Source organism: Pungitius pungitius, chromosome 17, assembly GCF_949316345.1.
Source record: "Pungitius pungitius chromosome 17, fPunPun2.1, whole genome shotgun sequence".
Taxonomy (NCBI): Eukaryota; Metazoa; Chordata; class Actinopteri; order Perciformes; family Gasterosteidae; genus Pungitius; species Pungitius pungitius.
Window position 1 is genome coordinate 3,841,843 of NC_084916.1, and position 19,758 is coordinate 3,861,600.

Sequence of the window (19,758 nt, forward strand, 5' to 3'; positions counted from 1 at the left end):
ATATGCACATCGTGGCAGAAGCGTCACACACTAGAAACCAAAACCAAACCCAATGACCTCATCAGCTAATTTCCCACAAACGGCACAGAGGGAAGAGCTGTTCGCTGTGGGACTGGTCCCGACTCCTGAAAGAGATGCAGCCGTAAAGGCCTCATGAACTGTGACCTACAGACAGTGTGAGAATGAATCAGGTTGCATTCTGGGAAGATTTGGTGTGATTCCTGACTTCTGCCTGTTCCAGAGAATAAGTCTTATCTGGAGAATTTAGGTTTATAAAACAATTAATAGCCCAAAATTGAAAAACATATATTTTCCTTTTTTTTACTTGCATGTGATAAAATGATGAGCTGTGTGTGTGTTTTACAGCGAGACATGTTTGTGTGTCTGACACGTCCAAACAAAGGAGCAAACAAGATGGCAGCATGCAGGTGTCCTCAGAGGGAGGGCGAGGCTCAGTGGCAACTCAAACAAGTACGTGTTACATTTTATTTAATGTGTATCTAAGAGCTTTTAACACTAAAGCGTTGTGTCTTTCAGAGCTTTGCTACATTTGATTTCTTTGTAACAGGAACAATCTCCTATTGAATGATGACTCTGAAGACAAAACGGAGAAAACTGCGTAATTCAGACATGAGAAAGTTGACTGAGAAATGCTCAGATTTGATAAGCAGATTACAGCAAGGATCATCTCTGTGCTCCCTTTAAAGGGGTTGAATCACTTCTCTTTGCTGTATTTCAGAACAATGAAACACAGCAAGTATGACTGATTTCAGCAGCTTGTAGTCTGACTGGGTTTGACTTTCAGTCAGAAGCTAAGAACTGATAACGTTCTCAGTCAAAGATCCTTCATTGGGTATCATTGGGATGTTTTACTGTACTCTCACTCTGAGTCTGATGGAAATAACAGCAGCTTTAGTCTCACGTTTGGATGATGGTGATACACTTTTCACAAGTGAAGGGTTGTATTTTTTAATTTTATTTTATAGTTGTAAACAAAGAGCTGGGATGTTCCAGGTGGACTACACAGTGTTTCAGGGGTCTACAAAGTATCTCTGAATATTTACAACGTACTTGTGTGAGGAGCAGAGCTGAGTTTGTGGCTTCCAACCAGGAAGGATTTCACAAATCTTTGGTTCTGCCATCGACTCTAGTTTTGTTTTAAATAAATAAAATCATGAACAGGAGGAAGCTGAAAGACGTCAAGAGAACAATCGAGGTGTAGCAGGACATTGAAGTCAGCGGTCCTCCTCCTCCTCCTCCCTCAATTAAGGACTGATCCCGGAACAGAACGGACCGTGAAACCTTTTCTCCTTCCCGGTAAAACGAGCGGAACTTAAAATGCGACGTCTCGGTGCGCAGAGCTCGGTTCTGGCTCTCCTGATGATAAGCCTTCACGCCGCTGCAGCACGTGAGTTAACGCTTTGTTTAATTGTAGAAGAAGAGACGCTTCGTGTCCTCATAGGCTGCAGTCATCAGTTGAAGTGTCTCTGATGTCTCTCGATGACGTCAGAGAAAGTTGTAAAAAGTAACAAATGTTGTCAAAGTGCGCACGTGTTTCCTCTCGTGAGTTTGTGTAAAGGACAGAAGTGTGTTTGTCTCACTCTGCTGTCTCTGTCTTCGGGACCTTGAACTGAGGGACCGCTCTTGAGGCAAACATGGGAGCATGACGCAGCGCGGCACGTCGCAGATGACGTCACACTGACGCTGTTTGGTCAAGCTGGACCGATAAATCCGTCATCAATATTCCTTGTAGATATAAGCCTATTGCAGATATATTGGTGTGTACATGTTGTCTGATGAGTGAGAAGAAAGAGAAGTGAAGAAATGTCAAACTCAGTCTGAGCTCAAAGTTGATTTTAGTTGATATTAAAACATGAAATATTTAATATTGGGACTATTTTGATGTCAGAATCAGCCTCAAACGTCCAGCATCTCTCTGCAGAATTTGAAGAGTGTATGTACAGCGGGTGAAATACGTTATGAACAGGTCACCATTTTTCTCAGTAAATATATTTCCAAAAGAGCCAATGACATGACATTTTCACCAGATGTTGGTAACAACTCAAAACAAAGAAGTTCAGAAATAAAGTTATGTGTAATAATGTGAAATGACACAAGGGAAAAATTATTGAACATGAAGAAAAGGAGGTGCAAAAAGGTAAAGCCGAGACAACACCTGAAAACATCAAAAATTAATCAGTAATTAAAAAGCAATCCAGACCCCTGTCAGTGCAAATTAATATCAGCTGTTCAGTCCCAACTGATGGCCTACAAAAAGGTCTCATTGCCAAGGTGTCACACAAGACACATCTCATGATGGGTAAAAGCAAAGAGCGGTCTCAAGACTTTCGCAACCTAATGAGGGTATTGGTTATAGGTGCATTTCTAAGCTTCTGAATGTTCCAGTGAGCACAGTTGGGGCCATAATACGGAAGAGGAAAGACAATCATTTCACCAGAAATTTCTTTCGACCAGGTGCTCCTCGCATGATTTCTGACAGAGGAGTGAAAAGAATAATCACAAGAGTTGTCCAAGAGCCAAGGACCACTCATGGAGAGCTTCAAAAAGACCTGCAATTAACCGGTACTGTTGTCTAAAAGAAAACAGTAATGCAGTAAGTAATGCACTCTGTTATTAGGTAGGCTTACTCCTTTGGCCTACTGTAACGCTGTGGGTGCAAGGGGCTCCGGAAGAAGGCAGCGAGAGTGCAGGTTCAATATATTTTATTGTGTATTTTTAGGTTTCTCGTGCTTCCAGCTCGTGAGGCGTCCCGCTCGCTTGTCCTCCTTGCTCGCCGCCTCCCTGGAACTTATATGGGGACACAATTGATCATTATTTCCCCCCAGCTGAGGCTCATTGCCTCCACCTGGCGCCGTTCCCGGAACCACTCCCCCTCTCTTCCCCCCTGCAGCCGAGCCAAAACCACGCCCGCCACCACATACCCCCACCGCCCGACTTAGGCCGGGGAGCCGTCCGGCCTAGCCTACTCCCCCCCCCCTCCCTCGAGAGGGCGGGAGAGGAAGTCTGCCACGACCATCTGCGCCCCCGGCCTATGGACCACCTTGAAGTTAAAAGGCTGTAGAGCCAGATACCACCGAGTGATCCGGGCGTTGGTATCCTTCATGCGGTGGAGCCATTGGAGCGGGGCGTGGTCCGAACAGAGGGTGAACGAGCGTCCCAGGAGGTAGTAGCGCAGGGAGCCCACCGGATGGCCAGGCACTCCTTCTCCACCGTGCTGTACCTGGCCTCTCTTTCCGACAGTTTGCGGCTGATGTAAACCATGGGGCGGTCGACCCCCTCCACCTCCTGGGACAAAACGGCCCCCAGCCCCCTGTCCGACTCGTCGGTCTGCAGAGTAAAGGGGAGGGAGAAGTTAGGTGTGTGGAGGAGCGGTTCCCCACAGAGAGTCTGTTTTACCTTCTACAGGCCGCAATAGCTGCTGTCTTGTCCACCTGACGGCGCACCTGCCCGACCCCCAAGTGGTACCCCAGATACCGTACCTCCCTCCGTCCAACTGCACACTTCCCTGGGTTGGCGGTGAGCCCGGCCCGCCTCAGCGACTCCAGCACGGCACCCACCCGCCGCACATGCTCCACCCAGGTGGTGCTGTGGATGATGACATCATCCAGGTAGGCGGCCGCATATGCGGCGTGCGGACGCAGCACCCGGTCCATGAGGCGCTGGAACGTGGCCGGGGCACCGAACAAGCCAAAGGGAAGCATGGTAAATTGGTACAAACCATACGGAGTGGAGAAAGCAGTTTTCTCTTTGGACTCTGGCGACAGGGGAATCTGCCAGTAGCCCTTAGTTAAATCCAGGGTTGTAAAAAAACGTGCAGTGCCCAGCCGGTCCAGGAGTTCGTCGACCCGGGGCATTGGGTAGGCATCGAATCGTGACACGTCGTTCACCCTGCGATAGTCCACACAGAACCGTACAGCCCCATCTTTCTTAGCCACCAGAACGATGGGGCTACACCAGGCACTGTTGGACTCTTCTATTACCCCCATCTCCAACATAGCCGCTAATTCCTCCCGAACTACTTTTCTTTTGTGTTCGGGCATCCTGTAGGGTCGTGACCTTACCGTCACCCCTGGGGGAGTCTCGATGTGGTGAACTATCAGGTTGGTCCGGCCTGGCAGGGGGGAGAACACATCAGCAAACCGCTTCTGCAACTGGGCACTGTCTGTCCTCTGGTCCTCAGAGAGACGTCCCTCACACGGGAGCGGGGTGGGATTGGCCGCTTTTGGCACCTCCGGCCCAAGGTCCTCTCTTTCTGATACTGAGGAAACCAGAGAAACAGACTCCACCTCCCTCCAGGCTTTGAGGAGGTTCACCACCTCATAATCAACATCCCCCACCTGGCGTGTGACCTCGAAGGGCCCTTGCCACTTAGCCAGGAGTTTAGAGCTGGAAGAAAGAAGTAATACAAGTACCTTTTCTCCCGGTGTGAATTGTCTCAGCTTGGCTCATCTGTTGTACAGCCGTTGTTGCCGTTCCTGGGCCCGGAGCAAATTCTCCCGTGACATCCTACCCAGTGTGTGGAGCTTTGCTCTCAGGTCCAGGACGTACTGGATCTCATTCTTGCCGGGGCTCGGACCTTTCTCCCAGTTTTCCTTAATAAGGTCCAGCACCCCCCTCAGTGTCCTGCAAAACAAAAGTTCAAAGGGAGAAAATCCCGTGGAGGCCTGGGGGACCTCCCGGACTGCAAACAACAGAGGATCGAGCCATTTGTCCCAATTACATTCATCTTCGCTAATAAATTTACGGATCATGGACTTCAGTGTCCTATTCATACGTTCTACCAGCCCGTCTGTCTGCGGGTGGTACACACTAGTACGAATGGACTTAATGCCCAGTAACCCGTAAAGTTCTCTCAGTGTACGCGACATGAACGATGTGCCCTGGTCCGTCAGAATCTCTTTCGGGATTCCGACCCCGGAGATGACCTGAAACAGAGCCTGCGCGACACTCTTCGCCGAGATGTTGCGCAATGGCACTGCCACCGGATATCGGGTTGCGTAATCCATGAGGACTAACACAAAGCGATATCCGCGTGCGCTCCGGTGGAATGGCCCGATGAGGTCCATCCCGATGCGTTCAAACGGAACCTCAACCAATGGTAGAGGACGTAACGGCGCCCTCGGGATGGCCGTGTGATTAACCAACTGACACTCCGGGCAGGACGCACACCAGTGGCACGTGTCCCCCCGGATGCCTGGCCAATAAAATTGGGTCATTATCTGGTCTAGTGTTTTCTCGTACCCCATGTGACCCGCCATAGGGTTATAATGAGCCGCATGGAAAATAGTTTCCCGGCGGATTTTCGGCACCAGCAACTGGTTGTTTTCCTGTCCCGTCCGAGTGTCACGACTCACTCAATATAGTCTATCCCTAATCAATGAAAAGTGCGGATATGACCGCGCTGCGTCAGGGCGCACCCATTGACCATCAATTCTTATCACTTGGTCGGCTGAGCGTAGAGTGTCGTCCCGAGACTGCTCGAGTGGAAAATCTTCCATGGAGTGAAGTCCGGGGACCGACGGAGTCTCCACGGGAGGCTCCGCCGGTGCCCCCTCCCCGTCTGCAGCGTCGGGCGACCTCGCGTCACCGCTGAGCACAACACACATAACGCATGTCCCTGTCGGCCGTGAACGCACCCCGGCAGTCCGCCCCATTAGCTTGTTAAACCTCGGCCAATCTGTACCCAAAATTACAGGGTGCGTCAGGCGGGAGCTAACCGCAACCTTCACGCTATGCTTTTTCCCATATACCTAAGTTCCACGGACACTATGGGATACTCGTGAATATCCCCATGCACACACCGTATCCTCACCCGCGATGCCTCTACCAATGCCCTGGGCCGAACCAGGCTCTGGTGTATCATGGACTGCGTACAGCCCGAATCAACCATCGCCTGGCGTGTACCCCCCTGGATTCTTACCGGAACGCTGTACGCCGCTCCCGGGCCGGGGAAAGGTGCTGGAGCGCCGGCCCCCCGGATCACCTGCCCCACTTCCATCAGCGGGCACTCCCTCCGAAGGTATCCGGGCCGCCCCGCACCTCCAACATTCCTGCCCTGGCGCTTGAGAACCCCCCTGTGGGTCGGGAATGGTGCCGGTGCTCGCTGCAGTCGGTGAGTAGCGGGCTGGGGGGAAAAGTGACCGTTGTGGGGCTGGTATGGGCTGCTCTGCTGGCTGCTGCTGCCGCTGCCGCTGCCTCCGTGTTGCTGCTGCTGGTCGGGTGGAGGGCGGCTCGTCCTTCTCCATCACGGCCTGTCCCCCTCCGGCACTGTCCGGCAGCAGCCATCTGGCCGCGGCGTCCTTAAGCCGCTGCCCGTAGGCGAACGGCCTATCCTCCGGCCCCAACCTAGCCCGCCGGAATCGCCGTCGGTGGTCCTCGGGCAGCAGCCCCAGTCTGTCCACAACGGCCTTGCGTACGGCCGCGTAGTCCCGTCGGGCCGCCGGAGGCAGCCCCATGGCCGCCGCCTGTGCCTCTCCTGTCAGGAGAGGTAGGAGCCTGATCGGCCACTCCTCCACCTCCCAGCCGCATGCCCCCGCCATCACCTCGAAGGCCTCCAGGAACGCCTGGACATCGTCCTCCTCTTTTGTGTAAACACAGTGGTCTGTCGGGTTCTGAATAAAGTTGTCATCTACTAGGCACATGTGGAGCATCTCATTCCAATTTTGCCCTGACTGCTTCAAGCCGTAGATTGACTTCTCTAGTTTACACACCAGCTCATCTCCCTCCTTTTTGTAACCTTCAGGTTGTTCCATGTAGATACCTCGATCAATGGGGGCGTGTAGGTAAGCTGTTTTCACATCCATTTGATGCTAAATCAAATCGTCTTGGGCTGCCTTCTGCATCACTACACGTATACTTGTCAGATTCGCTGTTGGTGAGAACGTCTCGCCGTAATCTATCCCTGCTCTCTGGCTGTATCCTTTTGCTACAAACCTAGCTTTGTACTGGTCGTTTCCGTCAATGTCTCCCTTGATCGAATACACCCATTTTCCTCCCACTGTCTTCCTGCCCTCTGGTAGCTTAGTCATGGTAAAGGTCTGGTTGTCCTCTAGGGACCTCATCTCCTCGTCCATTGCTTTCTTCCACTTTCCTGACTCAGTTGATGTCATGGCCTCTTTAAAGGTCAGAGGTACACCACAAACTGCTCGGTAGCAATAATCTACACTAGTGAGTGTACTGTCGGCATCAGCATCTTCCAGAGAATAATCTCTGAGATACCCCGGGGCTTTACGCTCTATGGTAGGGTATTTCCCACTGTCGTGTGGTGTCACCCTAGGGTTCTTCTCACGGTTGTCCTCTGATGCGGATTGTGTACCTACAGTCAAAATATCGGTGTTCGGTACACTAGGCTGTGAAGTCTCTACTTCCTTATCGTGATCTCCTATAAGATCCAGTCCTAGCTCCTGTGTCTGAGTCTCATTTTCACAGGTCGTCTTGATGACAAACTTTACCAGCCTGTGCTTCTGCACTTTTCCTTTACCGGGGTAGTAAACTAGGGGGCCGTTTAGGTCTGTGTTCACCAGTTCAAGCGGTGTCTTTACTCTGTCAGTCGGATCTCTGTTTCTCATCTGCGTGAACTTCCCCTCTATGCATACTGCACATTCTTTATCAGGCCTGTGCTTTGGACCCTTAATGTGCAAGCCCTCTGTCACGTCCTGCAGTTTCAAGATATCGTCAAAATTACAATGACCCATTACCTCATGCCATGTCTGGATCTCATAGCTGACGTGACACGCATCATCTAGATCACACTCGGTTTGCAGGTAGTACATTCTCTTGTATACATAGATTTCAAACCTTGCGCCATCCGGTGACTATAACGTCTTTTCCTTCGTCGGTTCCCCACAGAGAGTCTGTTTTACCTTCTACAGGCCGCAATAGCTGCTGTCTTGTCCACCTGACGGCGCACCTGCCCGACCCCCAAGTGGTACCCCAGATACCGTACCTCCCTCCGTCCAACTGCACACTTCCCTGGGTTGGCGGTGAGCCCGGCTTTGGCACCGTTAGCGGGAGCAGACTTCACTGAGAAGAGTTCTTGAGGGTACGAGGGAATGTAGAGAGCGTTCTTTAAAGTCACTGTACACCGGCGCCCCTCACTGGTTATGAGACATACCTGTGCGTCTCCCCTCCCTTTCACCACTCCGACAGTACGCTTTCCATCGGCGAGCTCCATACTGTGTCTCTCCGGCCTGAAAGTGCTGTCAAAGCTTTTGAACTTACTCCTATCGTTGAGGATGTGGGACGACGCGCCCGTGTCCACGATCATTCCCCTTCTCTGGGTATGCAGCGCCTTCCCTGAGAGACTGGCATTTCCTGTTTCTGCTCTGAAGGTACGGTCTTCTCCTCCCACGGCTCCCCGGTCGCCGTCCGGTTCACAACCGGACCTATGGCCACCGCCGCCATCTTGTACACACGCACACCGGGCGCTCCGTTCACGCTCCTTCTTTGTGCACGCTTTGTCCGTGTGCCCCCTGCTTCTGCAAAAACTGCACCAGACTTTCTCTGTGCAGTCATCCCTTCTGTGGCCCTTTTCTCCGCACCGCCAACACACTATCTCCGCTGGCCCGGTCTTTTTCTTCGGCGCCGCTTGTGCCCTCAGCACCCTTTCTCCTGCCTCTTCTGGGACTGGGTCTACGTCTTCTGAGGCCTCAAAATTCCTTAACTTTGCCTTGAACTCTCCCAGTGTTATGTCGGCTGAGCCATGCGTCACCATCAGTGTGAACGGCTTGTACTTCTCCGGTAATCCCCGCATGATCATCGCCATCATCAGTCCCTCACTCGGTGCTTCGCCTGCACTCCTGACTGCTGTAATGATCTGCTCAGCTCTGATGATGTATTTGGTTAGTCTCATTGTCAGCTTTCTTTAGCGCTGTCATTGTTATGTACAGGGAAACAATCCGGGGCCTACCTTTTCCGATGTAGTGTTTTCTTAATACTTTGAGGCTTTCTCGGCCCTTGTCCTTTGTGTCTCTGAATATCAGCCCCAAGCTTGTGTTGTCAAGTAGTGGCGCCAATGCACAGTAGGCGTCCACATTCAGCTTATCATCTTTAGTCCTGTCTTCCTCCGACAGTCGTTCAGCGGGCTCCGTCAGGTCTGCTTCAGCCCCACCCCGTGCATGCAGCACAGCATCCTCTCTTCCCAGAGCTCATACTCCTCTGCTCTCCTGGCAAACGTGGACCACTGGCTCTTGCTTCGGTTTGCTATGGTTTGATTTAGCGTTAGCTTCCCGGTACTCCCGATGCTAAACTAGCTCTTTTGGATACTTCTGTATGCTAGCGTGGTCGTGCTAGCTATCGACGCACAAGTCCGTCAAACTTTGGAATCATTCCCGGTTCCTGGGCCCATAACCTGTTTTTAGGTAGGCTTACTCCTTTGGCCTACCTTCGCAGCGAAGTAATAATACCAGAGGATGAACGGACGTCCAGACGTTTATCTCTTCAGCCATTGAGCTCGTGGCATTGTGTATTACCTGCAAAACATGCTAAACTGCCCGCTCTCGGGAGAGACCCGGTAGAGAGAGAGTAAGGGCGGAAACAATGCCCTTATATGGAACATGGTGCTATCGATATCACGTGACTCCAGTTACAGTTACATGCATCCATACACTCTTAACACACTCCACCGCCATGGCCTGTATGCACGCTCACCACGCAAGACTCCATTGCTGGGGGAAAAAAAAACATGTTTAAGCTCGTTTAAAGTTTGCTGCTCAACATTTGGAAAAGCCAGTGAAATACTGGGAGCATGTAGTGTGCTCAGATGAGAGCAAAATGGTATTGTTTGGATGCCCTATTACACACCATGTTTGGAGGAGAAATGGCACTGCACATCACCCTAAAAACACCATACCAACAGTGAGGTTTGGAGGTGCGAACATCATGGTGTGGGGCTGCTTCTCAGCAAATGGTACTGGCAAACTTCACATAATTGAAGGAAGGATGAATGGGCGAATTTACAGAGAAATTCTTGACCGAAATCTGCTGCCATCTACCAGGATGAAGATGAAACGAGGGTGGACATTTCAGCAAAACAATGATCCCAAACACACAGCCAAGGGAACGCTCAACTGGTTTCAAAGAAAGAAAACAAAGCTGCTAGAATGGCCCACAATTACCTGACTCAAATCCCATTGAATCTATGGAAAGAACTGAAGATCAAGATTCATAGAAGATGCCCACGGAACCTTCAAGATTTGAAAACTGTGTGTAAGAATGGGCCCGAATCACACCAGAGCAATGCATGCGACTAGTTTCTCCAGACATGAGGCGTCTTGAAGCTGTCATTACCAACAAAGGCTTGAATAAATATCAGTAAGCGTGTTCAATATTTTTTCCCTGTGTCATTTCACATTATTACACAGAACTTTATTTCTGAACTTCTTTTTTTTTTTTTTAATGGTGTATGCATTACTTGGGTTGTTACCAACATCTGGTGAAAAGTTCATGCCAGTATCTCTTTTGGAAATATATTTACTAAGAAAAATGGTGACATGTTCAAAACTTTTCACCCGCTGAGTGTTTGTATTAACAGGAAATAGATTTATTCTCAGAGATTTGCAAAACGTTTTAGTGACCAGTGCTGAAATAAAAACTCCTAAATATGACTTATGAATTCAGACAAAGAGGACATTGGAGGATTGTGAAACATAATTCGAAACTCTCAGACACCTGCAGACATTTTACTGTGCTGAGACTTTTAAATATTCTAATTCATCCAGCTAATACTGATATAAAGTAAAACAGATCAGTAACATTTATTGCTAAAATGTTATACATTTCTTTTGTCCAGTAGGCACGTAACACAGTCACTGAAAAATGGGTTCTCGTTTCAGGTTCTCGTTCCCTTTGTGTTCATTTCTAAAGCCTCGCATTAAGACGTACATCCCTTTATGTAAGACGCTGCGCTATTTGCAGGTCGTATTGTGTCCACCCGCTACAGCGGCTCATGTGCCTCTTCAAGCGCGTTCCTGGTTTCAAAACTTCGCCAATCACTCCTAACATCTTGTCGAAGGATCTCAGCATCATTAAATGAATTCAAAACTAGAAGAAGAAGCATATTCTGACCGGCTGTACGCTCTCGTTTAACTTCCGCTTAGTTCATGTCCAATACAGTCGGTTAATGTACAAATGTCAGCTGTTTATTACTGAATCTTACAGACACAAACCACACTGACGGCATAAAGGAGAGTTAAAGCCCCGTTATTATTGGACATGGCTAACAAACTGATTTCTATCCCTGAAAGTCAGGAACACAAATGATGATCTAAATATGTGACTTATTTAATATTTCATTTCAGAATATAATGTTTTAGAAGCTGAATCATAAATATCAAAGTAAACATTTATTTCTGTATTTATTGAGTTGTTAAACACAACAGATGTTATCAGGGTGTCTTGGATGTTCTGTGTTTCTTTTGAATTCTGTTTGCAGGAAAACAACATCATTATTGATTTATTAAAGTGTGACATCAGAAGTGAAAATGATTCCTTTTTGGTTCCAGGGATTCACTCTCTGAAGTATTTCTTCACTGGGTCCTCTGGAGTCCCAAACTTCCCAGAGTTTGTGGCTGTTGGGCTGGTGGATGAAGTAGAGTTTGTTCACTATGACAGTAACACCAGGAGAGTAGAACCCAGACAGGACTGGATGAGCAGAGTCACAGAGGATGATCCTCAGTACTGGAAGAGGTACACTGAGCTCCTTATGGGCAAACAGCAGGACTTCAAAGCCAACATTGAAACAGCAAAACAACGCTTCAACCAAACTGGAGGTTTGTTTATGTTTCACACTATGTTTATATTTACATCCTTTTGTTAGTACATAAACACACACACAAATTAAACAATTGGAGGTCTTTTCCTGACTGAAACATTTTCTGCTTCCAGTTCCTAAATATACGGATATAAACATACTTTTCTGTGTTGTTGAGGATAAAGATTTCCCCTCATCCTAACTAGAACTCCAGGTTAGATAACCCAGTCTCACAGCAAAATATATAATACCTACATTGGTCCACAAGGAAAGCTTTAGTGTGTAAATGCAATTTCGAGCATGAAGCCTAAAAAACGCCTATAGGACTAAAAGGGTTAAACCAGATGCAAGATGGCTAACACTCTTGACACTTGATCCTAGTTCAGGTTGACTTCCTCTATATCATGTACATTTTCATCAAATATTACTGTACAGATTTTGAGAAAAGTGAAGGAAAAGTCAATAATGCCATTGTATTTTTCTTTTTTTAATCTTTGAACTCTTTAAACCAGATCCAAGCTGGGTAATACACTATTGACACTTAATCAGGGTCAGGAAACGTTTATTGCCATCATATGTTAGACATACATGGAATTTGACTTGGCGATTGGTGCATGACGGAAGACAGTACAATAATGGACAACAGACAACGTAGTGCAGCAATAAGATCAAAATATAAAATATATGCTATGGGTTAGTACGCTAAAGCTATAGGTTAGTAAGTTAAGAAATAAAGATAAATTACAGCAGCTAAACAGAAAGTTACAAGTGAAAGTGACAAAGTGTATGTACATGAGAGTGAGAGTCAGTCGGCTCGGTTGAAAACCCAACTGCCGAAGGGAAGGTACTGTTAGTGTGGCGGGAGGTCCGGGGTGAGAGGGGTCGACTACAATCTTTCTAGCCCGCTTCAATGCCCTGGAAGCGAACAAGTCCTGGAGAGACTAAAGATTGCTGCCAATCACCCTCTCTGCAGAGCTGATTACACGCTACAGGATGGACTCGATGATGGCCGTGTAGAGGTCCACCATCATCGTCTTTGGCAGGTTGAATTTTTTCAGCTGCCTGAGGAAGAACAACCTCTGCTGAGCCTTTTTGGTGCTGGAGCTGATGTTCAGCTTCCACTTCAGGTCCTGGGTGATGATGGACCCCAGGAAACAGAAGGAATCCACATTGGTGATGGGGGAGTCACACAAGGTGAGGGGGGAAGGTGGGGCTGCGTTCTTCCTGAAGTCCACAACCATCTCCACTGTCTTCAGGGTGTTGAGCTCCAGGTTGTTATGGCTGCACCACAACACCAAATGGTCAGACTCCCACCTGTAGGCGAGCTAGTCCCCACCAGAGATCAGTCCAATGAGGGTGGTGTCATCCGCAAACTTCAGGAGCTTGACGTACTGGTGACTGGAGGTGCAGATGTTGGTGTACAGGGAGAAGAGCAGGAGGGAAAGAACGCAGCCTTGGGGGGAACCAGTGCTGATGGACCAAAAGGCAGAGACATGTTTCCCCAGATTGACGTGCTGCTTCCCTTTGGACAGGAAGTCAGTGATCCACTTGGTGGAGTCTGGCACGTGCAGCTGAGAGTTTGTTCTGCAGCAGAGACGGGATGATGGTGTTGAAGGCAGAGCTCAAGTCCGCAAACAGGATCCTGGCGTAGGTTCCTGGGGAGTCCAGATGCTGGAGGATGAAGTGGAGGGCCATGTTGACAGAATCGTCTACAGACCTGTTGGCTCTGTAGGCGAACTTCAGGATGTCCAGATGGACCTCTCTATAACCATGTACATTTCCATCAAATATTACTGTGTACTTTTTGAGATAATTGAAGGCAAAGTCAGCAAAAATGCCACTATAGTTGTCATTTTCTTTCCTCGATGCCCATGTATATTTCCATAAAACTTTACTGTACAGTTTGTGTTACTCCTCTAAAGAGAGGATACCGTAACACGCTGTCACACGTGAGCTGGCCACAAGGTGGGTGAAGTGAAAAAATTGTGTGGCCGTACAAGCAGAACCAACAAAACACAGTATCGTTTAAACAAGGTTTATTTTACCTATAATACGGTAGTGGGGGAAAAGGAGCTGAGCCGAACCAAAGCAAAGAAATTAACCAATGAAAAAGACTCGAACCTATCTAGTCCAAACCCAGTCTGCTAAACTCTCTATGATAAATACAGGGGGTGGTCCGCCCCGGTTCTTTCCTAGTGTATATAGACAGAGGTTTATCTACGGGTAGTATGTAAACCCCAGGGTCTCTTACCTACACACTCCCATTGTGCGGTCCCCTTTTCCCAACTGAAGAAACAAAAACTGAATAGTACAAACAACGTGATAACAACAGACAGAATAACAAAAATAACTTAACCTTCACCAGTTCAAATGACCAAATGCATATGTAAACAAAACAAAATGTCACTTGAACACAGCTCCGCTCAAAACAATAGTTCCTTCCAAAAGTTATTTTTCACAACAGTCCTTCTGCTCTCTCCAACAGCTCTGCCGCTTGTTTTTCCCTCCCGACCTCCTTTTAAGCCATGCATCCTGAAGTCGATTGGCTGTGGGTGAGGGTGACTAGTGGGAGCGGGCAGTGGAGATTACTGCATGGTGGGTGTGTCAGAACACCTGTGGGAACACAAATCAAAACACACACACACACCCCCCCTCCCACAAGCAGGCCGAGGCACGTAACAGTTTGAAATAAGAGAAAGTCCGCCCAGTTGGTCTTTTGTCCCCTTCAGTGCAGACCACAGGATGTACGGTCCGGGGGCCTCTATCAAGGCCTTTCTCCTCCTCACCCCGCAATCCATTCTGTGCTTGCCCTGGCATAACTAGAAAATCCATTTCTTTCTGAAAATGTGTTTAAATGCATAAAGCTGAAATTAATTTTCATAAAGTTGCTTAAAATACAGAAATGAGAAAAGCTGAAATGAACTTGAAATAATTGCGAAATGGGAGAAGCGTATATGAATTTTAAAAAATACAGTAATAAATGTCAGAGGGTCGGGCTGGAGCAGGTTGCAGGGAGGACTCAAACGCAGAGTTTTTCCAAACAAAGGGCTCTTTATTCCCAAACAAAGACATGACGTGCTCCAACGACGAGTGACGTAAGACAATGACGCAACAAAGAACAACAGGCACACAGGGCTTAAATACACAAGGGAGGTGCAGGTGATTGGACACAGGTGGAAACACTCAAGCAATCACAAGACAAGGCAGGAAGTGAAGTTAACCCAGGACCACAAGGAACATGAAACTTCAAACTAAAACAGGAAGGGAGACCAAACCGTGACAATAAAAGCTGAAAAGAATCCTAATCATTGCTGAAAGAATAGACATAGGAAAAGCTGAAACTATTTTAAAGAATTGCGAAAAATACAAATATGGGAGAAGCTGATTTGAATTTGAAAAAAATACAGAAATAATAAAAGTTGAGAATTAAAACATGTATTTTTGTAGTAATACAAGTAGTAGTACTAGTTATAGTTGTACTAGTGGTAGTAGCAGTAGAAGAAAGTACTAGTATTTGAAAGAGCAGTTCATACTTACATACATACATACATACAACAAAACAGTTTCATTCTGTGCTTTATGGTTGAGGTACAGATAATCATTGAGGCTTTTATTGTGTTTTTATGTGTGCAGCGCTTTTCTAGTCTTCTGACCACTCAAAGCGCTTTAACGCTACATGACATCCTTCACCCATTCATACACTAATGACAAGACCTACCATACACAGTGGAACCTGCCCATCAGTAACTAACATTCACACACTGTAGTCCCAGCTAGAGGAGCAATGCTGGGAAGTGAAAGTTAAGTGTCTTGCCCAAGGACACATTGACATGCAGGTTAGCCGGGCCTGGGATTAAAACCGCCAACCCTCTGATTGGAGGACGGCCGCGCTCCCCACTCACCCACAGTGACCCTAAACTAAGAAAACTAAGAAATTATTAATCTATGGGCCTCATCAAACATTACAGTAAGATTTCCCTCCATGGTGGGTTCATTTTGAAATTATGGTATTGGGGGGTGGGCAAGCAAGGGAGTTCATGATGTTGGTCTGTTGATAGAAAGCATAGCTGCGTGATGTGACTCCACTAATCAGCAGTTATGGTTCAGCTGTGTGAGACAGAGTGCAGCACGCGTGTGAAACTATCCACTGCAACGGAGCACCTCGGGAGGAGGTGGGGTGGAGACAAGGAAAGGAAGGTTCTGAAATGTCCCTTGTAAAACCTGAATACCTTCAGGTCATGTCAGACTGCACTAATCAGCTAATACGGATCAGCTGTGAGTCACAGAGATGCGCGTCTGTGAGTAACTGTGACCACGAAGAAAAATCAGAAGTTATCATAATAGGCCCAGAGCGCCTTCAAAGTCAGCTGTCGCGTGAAACAAAATTAATGGAATTGCTCTGGTATCCAACAGCACCGTCAGAAATCTTGGAGTTCTCTTCGACCAGGATATGTCCTTCAACTCTCATATACAGAAGTCTTAAAGGACTGCCTTTTTTCATCTACGTAATAAATTGAAAATCAGGAACTTCCTGTCTCAAAGTGATGCAGAAAAACTAGTTCATGCATTTGTTACTTCTAGACTGGATTACTGTAATTCTTTGTTATCAGGCTGCTCTTGTAAATCGCTTAAACCTCTCCAGTTGATTCAGAATGCTGCAGCACATGTATTAACAATAACTAAGAAATGGGATCATATAACTCCTGTATTAACTTCTCTGCACTGGCTTCCTGTTAAATCAAGAATTGAATTTAAGGTACTTCCCCTCACCTACAAGGCACTTGCTGGTGAGGCACGGTCTTATCTTAAAGAGCTTGTTACACCGTATTGCCCTACAAGGCATGTGCGCTCCGTAGATGCTGGGCTACTTGTGGTTCCTAGAGTTTTAAAAAGTAGGATGGGGGCCAGAGCCTTCAGTTATGAAGCTCTTCTTTTGTGAAACCAGCTTCCACTTTCAGTCCGGGGGGAAGACTCGGTCAGTTCTTTTAAGATTAAGCTTAAAACGTTCCTCTTTGATGTTGCTTTTAGTTAGGGTTGGCTCAGGTTAGCCTGGACCAGCCCTTAGTTAAGCTGCTCTAGGCTTAGACTGCCGGGGGACTTCTTACGACACACCGAGCCCCTCTCTCACTCTCACACTCTCACTCTCTCCTTGCACAATAATCCATGTTTTATTAATGTACATCACTAATTCAGCTTCTTTCTGTGGGTTCTTTGTGCTTTCTCGCGTAGCAGGTCTCCGAGGATCGTAGTTTTGTGCGGACCCTGGTTCTGACTCCTGGCATGGCTGTGCTGATGTTGGTTTATGATGACAGTAATATTAATCATAATTAAAGTAAGCATCATTACTTTAAATATGATTCATATTACTGTCATCATAAACCAACATCTTTCTGCTCTCCCTCCCCACAGAAGCCTCTGTGGATGGTGGTTCGATCTGATGGTGGTTGTCCCTGCAGTGGTCCTGCTGTACACTTGTTCTGCTACTTGCAATTACTTGTATCATTTCTGTTAGAGGATTTGAATGTATTGTACATTTTTACATTGTTGATTCTTTACACATGACATCCATTGCAGTCTGTCCATCTCGGGAGAGGGATCCCTCCTCTGACGTTCTCCCTAATGTTTCTTCCCTTTTTTCCCCATTGAAGGGTTTTTTCATATTTTGGGGAGTTTTTCCTGTGCCGATGTGAGGGTTTCGGGACAGAGGATGTTGCATGTGTACAGACTGTAAAGCCCTCTGAGGCAAATTTGTAATTTGCGATTTTGGGCTATACAAAATAAAATGAATTGAATTGAAGCCGCTGCAGTCACTAGCGAGCTCATAGAGACAGCGCTATACACAGAATCCACACCATGTTGAAAGAAAGCATAACTGTGTCATGTGACTCCACTAATCAGCTGTTATGGTTGCGCTGGCTGAGACCAACTGACAAACTGACAGAGTGGAGTATCCATGGCAACGGAGCAGCTGCTCACAGGGAAGAGAGAGACTGTTTTATATGTCTCTGTATCGACCAGCACAAGCACGGCATCGTTTTGATCCAAAAATGAAGCCTGAAAAGTGCTAATTAATAAACCAGACATGTTCCCTCTTTGCAACAATGGTTGCAAATTAACCCTAAAAATCACATGAAATAAACAGCATTAAATACATCTGTAATAACCTAGATCAGGGTTGTCGAACTCATTTCAGGTTCAGGCCAAATACTGCCCACTTTGACCGAATGCGGGCCACTGACGATCGGCACGAATGGCTGACGGGAGGGACAAACTGTACGGCCGTACGCACTCTGGTGGCGCGGACCGCACTAGACGTGCAGCCGGACACCGGCGGCAGGTCGCGAGTTCGACATACAGTATGTGATCTAGATAAATCTATGGTTTAAATACATGAATTCTGCCAAATACTGTTGGAGATGTGAACACGTTTACTCTGCGTCTCATTGAACTAACTTATCTCTCGGCGTTCACTTAAGCAACACAATGCGTGGAACATACACTCACCTAAAGGATTATTAGCAACACCATACTAATACTGTGTTTGATCCCCTTTCGTCTTCAGAACTTCTGAAAGCATTCTTTAGAAATGTTGGCCCATATTGATAGGATAGCATCTTGCAGTTGATGGAAATGTGGGATGCACATCCAGGGCATGAAGCTCCCGTTCCACCACATCCCAAAAATGCTCTATTGGCTTGAGATCTGGTGACTGTGGGGGCCATTTTAGTACAGTGAACTCATTGTCATGTTCAAGAAACCAATTTGAAATGATTAGAGCTTTGTGACGTGGTGCATTATCCTGCTGGAAGTAGCCATCAGAGGATGGGTACATGGTGGCCATAAAGGGATGGACATGGTCAGAAACAATGCTCAGGTAGGCCGTGGCATTTAAACGATGCCCAATTGGCACTAAGGGGCCTAAAGTGTGCCAAGAAAACATCCCCCACACCATTACATCACCACCAGCAGCAGCCTGCACAGTGGTAACAAGGCATGATGGATCCATGTTCTCATTCTGTTTACTCTACCATCTGAATGTCTCAACAGAAACCGAGACTCATCAGACCAGGCAACATTTTTCCAGGCTTCAACTGTCCAATGTTGGTGAATTCTCGCAAATTGTAGCCTCTTTCTCCTATTTGTAGTGGAGATGAGTGGTACCTGGTGGGGTCTTCTGCTGTTGTAGCCCATCCGCCTCAAGGTTTTGCGTGTTGTGGCTTAACAAATGCTTTGCTGCATACCTCGGTTGTAACCAGTGGTTATTTCAGTCAAAGTTGCTCTTCTTTCAGCTTGAATCAGTCGGCCCATTCTCCTCTGACCTCTAACATGAACAAGGCATTTCCGCTCACAGGACTGCCGCATACTGGATGTTTTCCCCTTTTCACACCATTCGTTGTAAACCCTAGAGATGGTTGTACTTGAAAATCCCAGTTACTGAGCAGATTGTGAAACACTCAGACCGGTCCGTCTGGAACCAACAACCATGCCACGCTCAAAATTGCTTAAATTAGCTTTTTTTCCCATTCTGACGTTCAGTTTGGAGTTCAGGAGATTGTCTTTACCAGGACCACAACCCTAAATGCATTGTAGCAACTGCCATGTGATTGGTTGATTAGATAATTGCATTAATGAGAAATTGAACAGGTGTTCCCTAATAATCCTTTAGGTGAGTGTGTGTGTATATATATGCATGTATGTATGTATGTATGTATGTATGTATGTATGTATGTATGTATGTATGTATGTATGTGTATATATATATATATATATATATATATATATATATATATATATATATATATATATATACAGTATATATATGTATATATATATCTCAGAGCCAAGAGCAACGTGTGTTTGTAGTCAACTACTGCTGCTAACCCATCCCGTCGGACCAGGATTATATATTTATATCCGTTAATGAACTTTTCTCCTGGTGTTACCATGGTTACCGGTGGCATCGCAGATGGATTTCTAGCATACACACG

At 47.0% G+C, this 19,758-nt stretch overlaps 1 protein-coding gene across 2 annotated transcripts in view; it reads left to right on the forward strand.

Moving 5' to 3' along the window:
- The first annotated feature begins 1,278 nt into the window (after positions 1-1,278).
- Positions 1,279-19,758, forward strand: part of LOC134107051 (H-2 class I histocompatibility antigen, Q9 alpha chain-like) — a 66,954-nt gene continuing 48,474 nt past the window's right edge. For both annotated transcript variants that reach the window (XM_062558329.1, XM_062558328.1), the window contains exons 1-2: positions 1,279-1,408; positions 11,523-11,789. In XM_062558329.1, the coding sequence (XP_062414313.1) occupies positions 1,339-1,408; positions 11,523-11,789 (337 nt within the window). In that variant the 5' untranslated portion in view covers positions 1,279-1,338. The remainder of the gene's footprint in view (positions 1,409-11,522; positions 11,790-19,758) is intronic.